Source organism: Rhodamnia argentea, chromosome 3 (assembly GCF_020921035.1).
Source record: "Rhodamnia argentea isolate NSW1041297 chromosome 3, ASM2092103v1, whole genome shotgun sequence".
Lineage (NCBI taxonomy): Eukaryota > Viridiplantae > Streptophyta > Magnoliopsida > Myrtales > Myrtaceae > Rhodamnia > Rhodamnia argentea.
This window is the reverse complement of record NC_063152.1, coordinates 25,906,709-25,918,861: the sequence shown is the minus strand read 5'-3', so window position 1 is coordinate 25,918,861 and position 12,153 is coordinate 25,906,709. Positions and strand designations below refer to the sequence as shown.

Sequence of the window (12,153 nt, the reverse complement as noted above, 5' to 3'; positions counted from 1 at the left end):
AAAACCACATAAACTATTGCATGAAAACTTCACGGAGATGCTTCCATTGCTTCAGAAACTTTTAGCAGTTGGGTGGACCAGTGTTACTGCAATAACTTTTAGAAATGGTCGTACTTCTGAACAATTAGTGTAAGAGGGGCCATGAACCAATGCATATACCCATCAAACAATTTACTCAGCAATGGTTAAGTCAAACTGCAATAATGATTTAGCAAAGAGATAGATTAAGCTTGCAACTGGGTTTGTTTCAACTTCAATACTTTCTATGATTAAATAAAAGTAATTATACTTGCATTCCTATATCCATGAAGCACAATAAATTGTAAAAATGAAAACCACTCACACTTCATGCCAAGTGCAGAAGATTTGACCCTGGTATAGAGATGCAAAGCAAAAGGAACGAGGCTGGTGAAGAAATTGACAAAAATTCTGACAGATCTTTAAAACGGACACATATTAACAGGGGACATATTGTCTTGAGATACTCGAAGCAGCAGATTATGCTAAGAATAAAGAGTTCTTATTGTGCTATTCTTACAACTACAGCATGAAGAATGTTAACAGAAAATAATACGAAATACTAAGCATACAACTTATCAATCCTTTGAATACATATATTTTACCTGCTCGACAGTTGCGCGGTCAGCTTTCTCATGACTTTTAATTTTGCCAATAGCCATATCGCGTACACTTTCTCTAATTGAAGCCGTCACTGTGCTGGACATACCGACTTTCACCCTTCCTTCCCACTCCTGCAGTATTCGTACATACAATTCATTCTTTCAACAAATTAAAAACTCAGCAACACATTAACAAGCTAGAGAACATATAAATGTCCACCAAAACATGTTTAGATGCAGATGGAAGTGGTAGATATAGTACTAGTACACTATATATCAACACATGCTTATTCAAGTCAAAAGTTCTGACCCCAAATAAAAACTATCAAAACCTAAAATAGCTTATCTTTGCAGGCTAATCGAATTGAGGACAGCAGAATTTGACATCCTTTTCTTCCCCTGAAAAGTGGGAAAAGTTTGAAAACTGACAATTCTTATGAAGTTCTATCAATGACGGTTGGTAAAACTCAAAAGTGTAGACAGCTGAAATGGGGAGACAGTGAAAAGGAGATTCACTAGCATCGTTTATCTGACTGTCACCGCAAGTAGACCTGGTGCTGACAAGGTGTCTGTTTCAAGCATTGCCACACAACAAGCATCAGCCCTCATTACATAGATTGTAGAAAATGCTAGTGAAGCCTATAAATAATCTCTTGTTGCACTAAAGGCAGGATTTAAGAACTTCAATAAGAAGTCTTAAGGCGCGCATGACAACTCTTCTGGCGTAGAATTAATCCATTTGGTAATGCAACTTCTGGAACAAAATTCCGTTTGGTTATGCAACTTCATTTTTTTACTTTTGGCGCATTTATTTGCTTCAGAAGTAGTTTTGGAGCTACTTGAAGAAGTAAAAAAAAAAAAAAATTTACTTCTCTCCAGATGTTAAAATCAGAAATCTACTTTTGAGGCAAAAATAGAAAAATCAACTTCTTGCCAAAAGCAGTAGTGATTTCTAGATTAGAAGTGTTGCTATGCATGCCCTAGCTTCTTAGGTAATTGATCAAAACTGTGCAATAAGCAAGCAACCATTCTGAGCAGCATATTGCTTCTAGTCACACCATATCAATCACTAGAGTCTCCAGCCATTCAAAAGAACTGCCCTAAGAATAGAAACCAATCCTTGTTTACACTAAAACCTCCTCCTTGTTCAATTTTATCCGTAAGAAATTACTCAAGCAGTCCTTCCAGTGTTCTCCCAAAGCTGATAAGATTGAAAATCCAATCCCTTTTCACAGCTCATTTAGTATACGAACTGTATGCTTTGAAGTGTAATCTTTCTGCAAGGGCGTTGCCACATTTTTCTCCTCCAGTTTATTCAAGCATAAAGTGATGCTTACACCTCCCTTCCTATTACCTTCAATTCACACCAGAATCAAAAGAGAACACGACTTTAGCCTTTTCAGGCAGGAAAAACATGTTGTAATCACCCAATACAATGGTTCTAATCCCCAACAGCAGAAAGGAGACATCAAATTTCATTCTGAGGTAAGCTATAGATTGGTCCAAGTGACTTAGCAAAAGCACGCCTCTGAATTACATACCACATACAGACATTGTGCCAATAGTTAAATGAAATAGATAAAAAAAAGATAGTCAAGCAACAAGAGAGACGAATTCTAGGACCTCCAAAGGGGAAGCGCGGAGATGAGTTGAGAGTTTCTGGCTCCGATTGGACAGGGGTTGAAGCGTGGACGACCGGGCACGAGTGTGACGCCCTCCGTGAGCATTCGGACGTCGCGAATTGGGAGCAAAGGCTATTCCCACTGCGTCTCCGCCGTCTTTCAAGTCCAACCATTCCAACGCGTTCTCGATTTCTGAATCCGATGACCACACCTCCTCCTCCTCGTCTTCTTCTTCTCCTACTTCAACTACTCTTCCATCTTCTCCTTCTTCCCCTTCTTTAATTCCTTCATTCATTGTTCCTAATCCTACTTCCACTGATTCTTCTTCCTGCATGGACGCCTGTCACAGACAAACATCAAGTTGCAAAAGAAAAACTCTGTGAGGCTGTTTACAATATCAAAGGAGAGAGAGATACATACCTGAAAAGGGACGCGAAGGAGGACGATCAACGGCAACGGACTCGAGAGACGGAGCTTTGCCGGGGAAGCGACAGCTCAAGTTGAGTAAGACGGAGCTTCGGCGGCTGAGCGACCCGACGGGCGGAGATGGTGAATGAAGGAGAGCGGCGACCGTCTGTCACGGTCTGCCGGTGGAAGTGGAACTGAGCGCAGGCGAGGGCAATAACGAGGACACCGGACGGACCGGTTCAATTCGATTCCTCAATTCCCCGAAAAGAAGTGCCGGTTTGAACTTTGAAAGCGCTAGCTTTAGCAAAGCCCGACCCGAATGGCTCACGAAAACCCGAAAAACTCAGCACGCCCTTTCTCCACCGGGATTCTACTGTCATGGGCTGGGTAAAGCCCAGTCTATAGTCGAAAGTAAGTCGACAATTTGTGTTCAATTGACCCGGACCCGACCCAACTTGGCCCCATGTCGTGTCATAATCATATTAGTCGTTGACTTAGGCCCAATACGGACACGTCACAATTTTGAAACTCAAATCACAATATGTTTTATCGTTAGTGCCTAATATCTATGCATATATGTGATGTCTATATATAATATATATAGAGCTATTTAAAAGTACGAACTATGACACCCGATGTGTGTGAAAATGTACTTGTGCGCATTGACACGTACTAATTTATATTATCAAATTCTGTCTAAATATCTCCCAAACGAATTAGAAGCGTTAATTTGCATACAACATTTATCGCTTATACATAAATTAACATAATTAGGCTTGGCAAGCACGTCGCTTTACTTCGCTCGCTCGTCCACCGATCGAAAGCTACACAAATTAGAAAACGTTCAAGCGAGTGGAGGAACCCTAGGCATGCTCCCCCTTCTCCGTAGCATGCCGACTCAAACATCAGCTTTTGAAATGTACATAATTCTTTCACGGGAGTATGTTTTTCAGAGCTCTGCTAAGAGCGCAATGAAGCACCCAGTTTCTTTTCTCTTTCAAATATATTTTTTTCTAATTAATTTCTTCTTGATTTAACCCGGGGACAACCATCAATCACAGTAGCAATAACAACATGAAAGTTTTGACTCGATCGGGGTTTTGCAGTTTTACGTCATTTGCAAAGTCATTTTGTCAAGTCATCTATCTTGGAGTGCCAATCAAAGTGACTGGACCCGCACGCCCAAACTTGATATAAATGTGGCTGGCTTGTACTTCGTTTTTGGGACTCTCCACTCCTAGTTGCTTCTTCGAACGAGCTTGTGCCTACCCATGTGGCTGGTTGTCAATATGTGCTTGCTAGTGCTTGCTTTGGTGTCGTCCTAACTGCTACCGCAAGGTTTCGGCCATTTTCAAGAGATTGTTCAGTTGTTCGAGGATACGGTGTTTTCCTATATTTAGTTTGCTTTTTGAAGCTCCCTTAATCATTATGTTTTTGTTATGAATTTTGTTACTTGTCATTTGCAATCAGTACTGTTGATTTTGGGAAAAGAGAAGGCTACCATAAACATATTCCGAATGTGGTCAACCTTACCTTGTTGTTACGTTAAGCACACGATTATTTTAAAGTCATTTGATCCTTTAAACCCAAAAGTCATTCAAGTTCCTTCACTTATCAAAGGGTACGGTGTTGAACATGGTTCTAGGCTTTTTTTGTTTCATGAAAGATTTTCTCAAAGTTTGATTCGCAGGAAACAAGCCAATAAAGGAAAACATTTTCTATCCATGAAAAAAGCTTCTTCAGAAGTGGAAAAAACATTTTCCACCGTCAATGAACCCTCAACTCCTTCACATTTTTTTTATTTTATTAATTTTGAAAATAATTCCAAATTTGTTCAATTTTTTTATTTTTTATTTTTCCTTTCTTTCTCTATTGCTCGTTTATCATGGTGATGGCGAGACGACGAGCCATAGCTGCTCGCCTGAATCGTGCCTTGCCAAATCCTGCAATGCTTGGCTAAAACAGAAGAACAAGAAAAAAATAAAAAAATAGAGTAAAAAGATAAAAGATAAAGACAAATAATTAAAAAATTTCGAATTTTAAAAAAATAAAAAAATATTGAAAGGGGTGCATAGAGGATGATTTTCCATACCGAATGACAAAAAAATATTTTCCGGGTCTTTTTCATATTTAAGCCAAATATAAAAAAATATCGTCATTTTCTTAAAAAAAGACTTTCTAGAAAATATTTTTTCAGAAATGCCACATTTTTAGCAAAACAAATAGAGCCTTAGTATTATAAGTCCTAAATAGCACCAACCAACATTCCGACATGTCATTTCTAAAAAATAGAGAATTTCGAAATGTTGGGGCATGTTGTATATTAAATATATATGTTCATATATATATAATTATCATTTTTGTGATTATTTAAATCAAGTTAATTTGATTCAAATTCACAAACAAATAAGAATAAAATAGAGCCTAGAATAAATTTTCACTAAAGACATCAATCATTCATTTGTTAGTATCATTTATTGTTTTGAATGGACAAATTCAATTACATTCCATTCTAATAATCCACCATTTGTTGGTGGAGTTTTTTTAGAATATTAGGTTTCTATAAATTTACAATTTTATCCCAAAAAATTGAAAATTTCCAAAATTGACCCACTCGTATTAGAAGAGTTGACCACTAGTCGAAAATCCGATACGCTATTCATAGCATATCGGAACGTGTTGGAGAATGTCGGTGTTGCATACTCTCGATGGATTATTTATCTTCAAATCATTTTCAAATCTTTACTCAAGCCTTTATCGAAATTCTAAATAAATTTCAACCCTAATTACTATAACATGACAACTTAAACCTCTCTTTTTTTCAAATCTAGAGGCCTTTGTGTAGCAACCCACTTCAATAGTTCTCAAAAAATAAAAAATGGATGAAATGGATTGGAAAGCTGACTTATATAGGGGAGTTGTGGTTGGTCCGAGTTAAATCATGGAGAAATAATTAAAAAAAAAAGAAAAAGGAGTCGGTTCAAATGAATCAAACCGCGCGAGGCCGCTCAGTAGACATAGCCACGGGTGGGTTTGGGCCCAGAACCGGCTCGGAACCGGCCCGTGGAAGAATCGGAACAGGCCGGTTGATCGGGATCGGCGATTCCGAACCGAATCGGTCCAGTCCCTCACGGGCCGGTTTCGATTTTAAAAAATTAGGAATCGGCGGTTCCGAGCCGGTCCCAAAAAAAAAAAGGAGGAATTGGGGAAAGAGCCGTAATTTATTTATAATTGATAATTTTTTATTTTTTATTTCATAATTTATTATTTAAAATTAAAATTTGAATTTGGAATCGGAATTGGAACCGGGCCTTGAATTGGTTCGGAGCCGCTAGCTCCGAATCGGAACAGCCCCTTCAAGGGCCGGTTTTGGTTCTATTGTTGCCACAAACCGGAACCGTCGGTTCATGAACCGAAATCGGCGGTTCATGGCTCGTGGCCATGCCTACCGCTTGGAGCCGGCCCGGCCCTTTAGGGCTGATGGACCTTTTTTTTTTTTCGGCCCAAGGGTGTGGGCCACAATGGATTTAGTTCTCATGGGGTTGAGTGGGCCGGCCCAACACGACTAGCAAGCGGGCCTTTTGGCCTTGTCTCGATCCACAGTTATTGTCGAAGCCTTCAATGATAGTTTTAGGAAGATGGCATCATGAAACTAAATATTTTAATGGAAAAAAGTACTAAAAAAGTCCAAAATTTATTGTATTGGTATCAATTTAGTCATAAAATATCTCAATTGGACCAATTTAGTCATAAAACATTTTGCATTGGTACCAATTCAGCCTATCCAGTCAATTTTAATCGGAATTCGTTGATGTGGCCATCGGCGAGGCCATGTAGGACGGTCGACATTGACGTTGATACTATTCAATAATATATTTTCAAAAAATATTTTTTGACTATTTTTTTCCTTTTTTCTTCTAAAATTAGGGTTTAGCCGGTGAGGATTGTCATCAACCCTTGCTGGCCCCTAGGTGAGGGTCGGCTAGCCCTCGCCAGCAGTCGCCAAGGGCCTCCCCGCCCTAGGCAAGGGTTATGACCCTCGCTCGATTTGGGCTAGGGCTACCTCGCCTAGGGCTATCATAGCATCGCTGACTTTAGGCAACGACCTAGCACACGGCTAATGAGACCATGATGGCCCTAGGTGAGGCGACCCTTGCTAGCGATCGGCTCGCCACCAAAAACCCTAAGTTTTTTTAAAAAAAAGAAAAAGTAATTAGAAATTATTTGTTTAAAAAATATTATTAAATAATGTTCATGTTAGCGACAACCGTCTTAGGTGGCCTTGTCGGCGTCCACATCGGTGATTACCTACCAAAATTAGCCGGATGACCGAATTGGCACTAGTGCAATAAGGTTTAGAATTAAATTGATCCAATTTAAAGGTTTAGGAATGAATTGGTATCAATATAATAAGTTTAGGATTTTTTTTTTGTACTTTTCCGCTTTTAATGTTATCACAAACATTATTTTTTTTTTTTTGCTAGTACCAGGACAAATGCTTAGACCTATTCCGATAATGGCTTTGGTTTGGGCTAGCGTAACTCGATTTGATGCAAACAAGTCAATGTCACATAGCTACTCATGTATATACAAATGCAATATCCAAAAGCTTTTCTCTAAGCATAATGCCAGATTTAAGGTTATGTCACTTCCACAGAGATCTCGCTACCTCAATATTTTCTTTATTGTAACAAAAAGGTGCCTAGTTAGATAGGACCTGTTCAATTGCAGAGTGCAGAGATATCGTGCATTCTGTTGCTTTCCTTGCTCTCTCTATCTCCATCGGGTACGCTTTCGCCTTCTTCCTTTTCCTTTTTGTTTTACATTTTTTCAACGCTCCTGTGGTGACCGTGTTGTTAAAGTTTACATCCGCAGTTTGTATTTTGCTGGTTAATTGGTAACAGATTTTGGGCCAGGTAAAGATGGAACTGAGCAATAGGAAGAGGCGTGTTGATCAAATAATTGATAATGGTGATAGCGAGAGAGTTTACAGATTTACGATTTTGTTGCCTAATGGGACTAGCATTGGAATCACGCTTAGGGAGTCCGACTCCTCAATGCTTTAGAGACTTGGTCCTCAGGATGGTCATGCCCAATCAGAACCCATTGAAGTTGAAACGTCTCAACGCATGGGAAAGCGATTAGTTGTATGTGAAAAAAGCAAATGGCAAGCGAATAGAAAGAAGAATCATCTTCGACCACTTTAGGCCTACTAAGTGCTACTTACTGACATGTGAGTGTAAGAGCTTTTATTGTGCACATATACTTTTATGGCTGTACTTATTTTACCATTTGTTTGTATTTTTCTTTTTACAAACAAAAAACAAAATACTAACCTCAAAAGTGTCAGTTTCGTTGCCGGGGCCATCCTAATTGTAAAAATAAAAATACTAAAATAAGTACAGCCATAAAAGCTAATATGGCTCCGGCGACAAAACTAACACTTTTGAGGTTATTATTTTGTTTTTGTTTGTAAAAAGAAAAATACAAACAAGCAGTAAAATAAGCTCAACCATAAAAGTATATATGCACAATAAAAGCTCTCACACTCACATGTCAATTGAGTAAGTGGGACTTATTAGGCCTAAAGTGGTCCGATATGATTCTTCTTTTTATCTGCTCACCATTTGCATTTTTCACATACAACAGAAACATAAAATTATTCATAGATCTTTACGATATGTTCCCTATGGTAATTGGGTTCATGAATTACGGTCAACAAACAAAGAGGTAATTGGTCGTGGGTTCATGATTACCTTATCCCACGCAAATTGTTTACCCGTAACTATTCAATATCCTTATGAAAAATTAATTACATCCGAGCGTTTTCGCTCTCTCATGCAATGAGATGTTTCAACTTCGATAGGTTGTGATTGGGCATGACCATCCTAAGGACCAAGTCTCTGATGGGCATTGAGGAGTCAGGCTCCCTAAGCGTGATTCCAATGCTAGTCCCATTAGGCAACAAAATCATGAATCTGTAAACCCTCTCGCTATCACCATTATCTGTTATTTGATCCACACGCCTCTTCCTACCACTCGGTTCCATCCTTACCCAGCCGAAAATCTGTTACCAATTAATGAGCAAAATACAGACCGCTAATGTAAACTTAAACAACATGGGCACCACATGAGCGTCGAAAAAATGAAAAACGAAAAGGAAGAAGGCTTTCGCATACCCGAGGGAGATAGAGAGAGCAAGGAAAGCAATAGAATGCACGATATCTCTGCACTCTGCAATTGAAAAGATCCTATCTAACTAGGCACATTTTTTTCCAATAAAGAAATATTGAGGCGGCAAGATCTCCGTGGGAGTGACACAATCTGAAATCTGGCATTATGCTAAAGCTTTTGGATAACTAGGGTACCAATTTTTTTCTTCTCCTCTGCTAGCTAGTCTTAATTATTCTCCAAATATCCTCTCGATAGTCTTTTCGATATTTTCCTCTGTTTTGACTTTTTCATTCTCAAGACCAGCAATATGAGTTTCAGCTCCCTCACTTTTTCTTCAGGTTTTGCTAAACCTCAGGTCTTAAGAATGAGATAGTCATTTGGAGAAAGAAATAAAACTAGCCTCAACAAAGGAGGAGAAGAAAGATTCCGAAATCAAAATCTTGAAAAGCTATGTTGAGACCAGGCACAAATTGATACTAAGTGCGCAGCACCAGTTTGGAGAATGTTTAAACAGTTTCGTCAGTTAAAATTTATCCTTGCGCTTACTTTTTACCATCACTTCATTTGACTTCTGTGTGTGACATGCATGTTTAGTAAGGTATTCTGTTCTTTCTCGTATATTCCATTGGCTGCATGTTCGTTTTCCAATTAGGGAGTGTTATTTGTATACCAACCAGACCCGAAAGGAAAAAAAAAAAAAGCAGAGTGGTTGTTGCGACCCTCTTGTCCATCGAAGAAAAGGTCGAGTTTAGAGGTAAATGTCGAGTTGAGCAAACGAACCGGGTTCTCCCAAACTCTTATCTCGCACCATGTTGGGATTTTAATTTCAATTCAATTACCATACAAGAACCCTATATAAGGAACGCTATTAACCTGCCACTAACCTAATGGGATTGCTGCCTATCGAGATTGCTGGAAATCAAGTGACGTATGGAAGTATACACCACTTCCGCTAAGTGTCCACTTATTGTGTTTATTATGATCTTGGCGTATGACCTAACCAACCAACTAGGCAAAAAGAACATAAACACAATCAAAGAAAAGCCATAAAGGAATGAAAACAAACACATCGACAGCCGTAATAAATGGGCGACTAAGAAATAAAGTGCGAAAAACTAACCATATATGATGCCGGGCAAAGAGTACTCATTATGAAGCTCCGAGACAGCAATCCTTGCGAGCTAAATCGAATCGAATCGAACATTCACTTCTCATTCTACAGAGAAATCTGCAACTAATGAAATCTATCGTGGAGGAAAAACATCCATGTGGACTAATTCCTAAATGTTTATCTAACACTAACGGAATGAGATTTTTATCCTTTCCACATTTTATGCATACATATATTCATGTCTTTAGATGAACTTATTTAAAGTTCAAGTTGCCCTAAGAACCTATCACTAAAATGAAACTAAAAAAATATGCATGAATAGACAATGATACCGAGAATAGAATAGTAGGCTACCACCAACCCATCAAAGACTTGTATTTTGAATGTGCAGGGAGAGAAACCGTCATACTCCAACATAACTAGACAATGGTTAAAGCAATGGATCACATACCATGTCCACAAACAACAAATCTCCGCGGAGAGAGAGAAAAGAAAAATCAAACCCAAATTTTGAATGTATGCCCATGTTTTACTACTTGATTACCGTGTCATCAGCAACAAAATTTGTCATTATGAAGCACCCTTTTAAAGAAACAAACATATTGAATTCCCGTAATCATGAGAACACTTCGGATTTCAAGTTTGGCCCTGACCAACCAATCAAGAACACAACATATAAGGCCGCCTTTCGTCTGTGAAGACAAGACTACGCTAAAATATTTGGAAAGCCACTGCTAGATAAACATCTCATCACGGGAAAACGTAGAAATAGTCAAACCAGGTCATGCAAAGAAATCCAAATCTGGATTATGCATCAATTGAAGAGTTTCGCCAATATGAATGTCTCAAAATCTGGATGGCATTGACGCAAGTGCTCAAACGGTTTTTGATCAATCAATTTTATAGTCTGAGATATCTTGTCAAGAAGAGCGACTCAGATGAATTCCAAAGCTTGTCATTGACACTACAATTTGTGAATATCTACCGGTTAAAATCAGCAACACTATAGAGAATTTCCACCTACCTTTGTTTTACCTTAAATGACGACGGTCTTCAGTATCAACTACAATTTGTCAATTTGCTGTCCGTTTTACCGGGTTATGAATCATCTGCTATAATGAGTAGTCCATCGTAAATGACGTCCGCAAACATCCATCCTCCTCCGCTTCTAAGCATGGAATACTCAATGGCCGAAGTGACTTGAAAAGATGGACCAAACTGGAACAGAAAAAAAAAGAAACAAAGCAGACAGCAAGAGACAATTCTAGACTGAATGAAAACATACTCCACAGTTTAAAAGGAACAAAGTAACCTGACGAACGCAGAGCAGCATTCAAGTCCGATGACATCGAATCGGACTCGTGTTCGATGAAGCGACCCGAGAATCTCTCATTATGATGGTGTGGCTGCACCCAGTAGCTGAAAATCGCTCTATTCGTCGAGTTTGTAGCACAGCGACGCATCCACTACTCAAGATAGCGATCCAAAGCATCACAGGCGGAAGCAGAACAAAACAGAGCAAAGGCAATTAGGAAATGTAGAAAGAATTTTTGAAATCGATCCTGGAGTCAGATAAGAGAAGGCACGACCTGGTAGGCGTGGATCGATGAAAATAAATGAACTTAGTCTGCTTCTCTCTAAGGCATTTCATCGGACATCTTCTTAGCGCCGAGACTCAACCTCTGTTAATGGAGACCAATGAAGGACTCCGACGATCTGGCAACAATGACGCTTGGCGATGAAAAAGAGAAAAGAAAAGCACTCCAGAGATAGAATCACTCGATGAAGAAAATTGGACTGAAATTAACCATATCGGTGACGGACCGAGGCTGGAACTGCGAAGCGAAGATGCAACGAGGAGAGCTACGCCATGGAAGAAGCTGGAGATCGGCATTCTGAAAAGCACGAGGAAGATATGATAAATAAATAAGAGAAGAGACGATTCTGTTATGGCATCCTAGTCGCGCGGAATAAATCTTTTGTTTGTTACTCGAATAACAACTACAATTTTTTTTTAATCTCACAAAAGATTTCAAATTAATACCCATATAAGAAATTTTTCTCAAATCAATTTTTTAATGACCAACAATCCCAAAATAATAATGCCGTGACAAATTTACCCTCCATTGATTTTCGCCAAATTGTTGACTTAGATGACATGTGGTGGTAGACGGGTGTATTATTTGGGATATTTTCGGCAAAAGGACATCAATAATGC

At 38.9% G+C, this 12,153-nt stretch overlaps 1 protein-coding gene across 4 annotated transcripts in view; it reads right to left on the bottom strand.

Moving 5' to 3' along the window:
* Positions 1–12,153, bottom strand: part of LOC115727690 (serine/threonine-protein kinase rio1-like) — a 110,715-nt gene that overhangs the window by 7,027 nt on the left and 91,535 nt on the right. For 2 of the 4 annotated variants that reach the window (XM_048276122.1, XM_048276123.1), the window contains exons 2-4: positions 2,663–2,722; positions 2,244–2,582; positions 624–752 (exon numbers count right to left, since the gene is read on the bottom strand). In XM_048276122.1, the coding sequence (XP_048132079.1) occupies positions 624–752; positions 2,244–2,582; positions 2,663–2,722 (528 nt within the window). Of the gene's footprint in view, positions 1–87; positions 196–623; positions 753–2,243; positions 2,583–2,662; positions 2,723–12,153 lie in introns of those variants that run through there. The other 2 variants (XM_048276124.1, XM_030657954.2) reach the window with 2 other exon arrangements.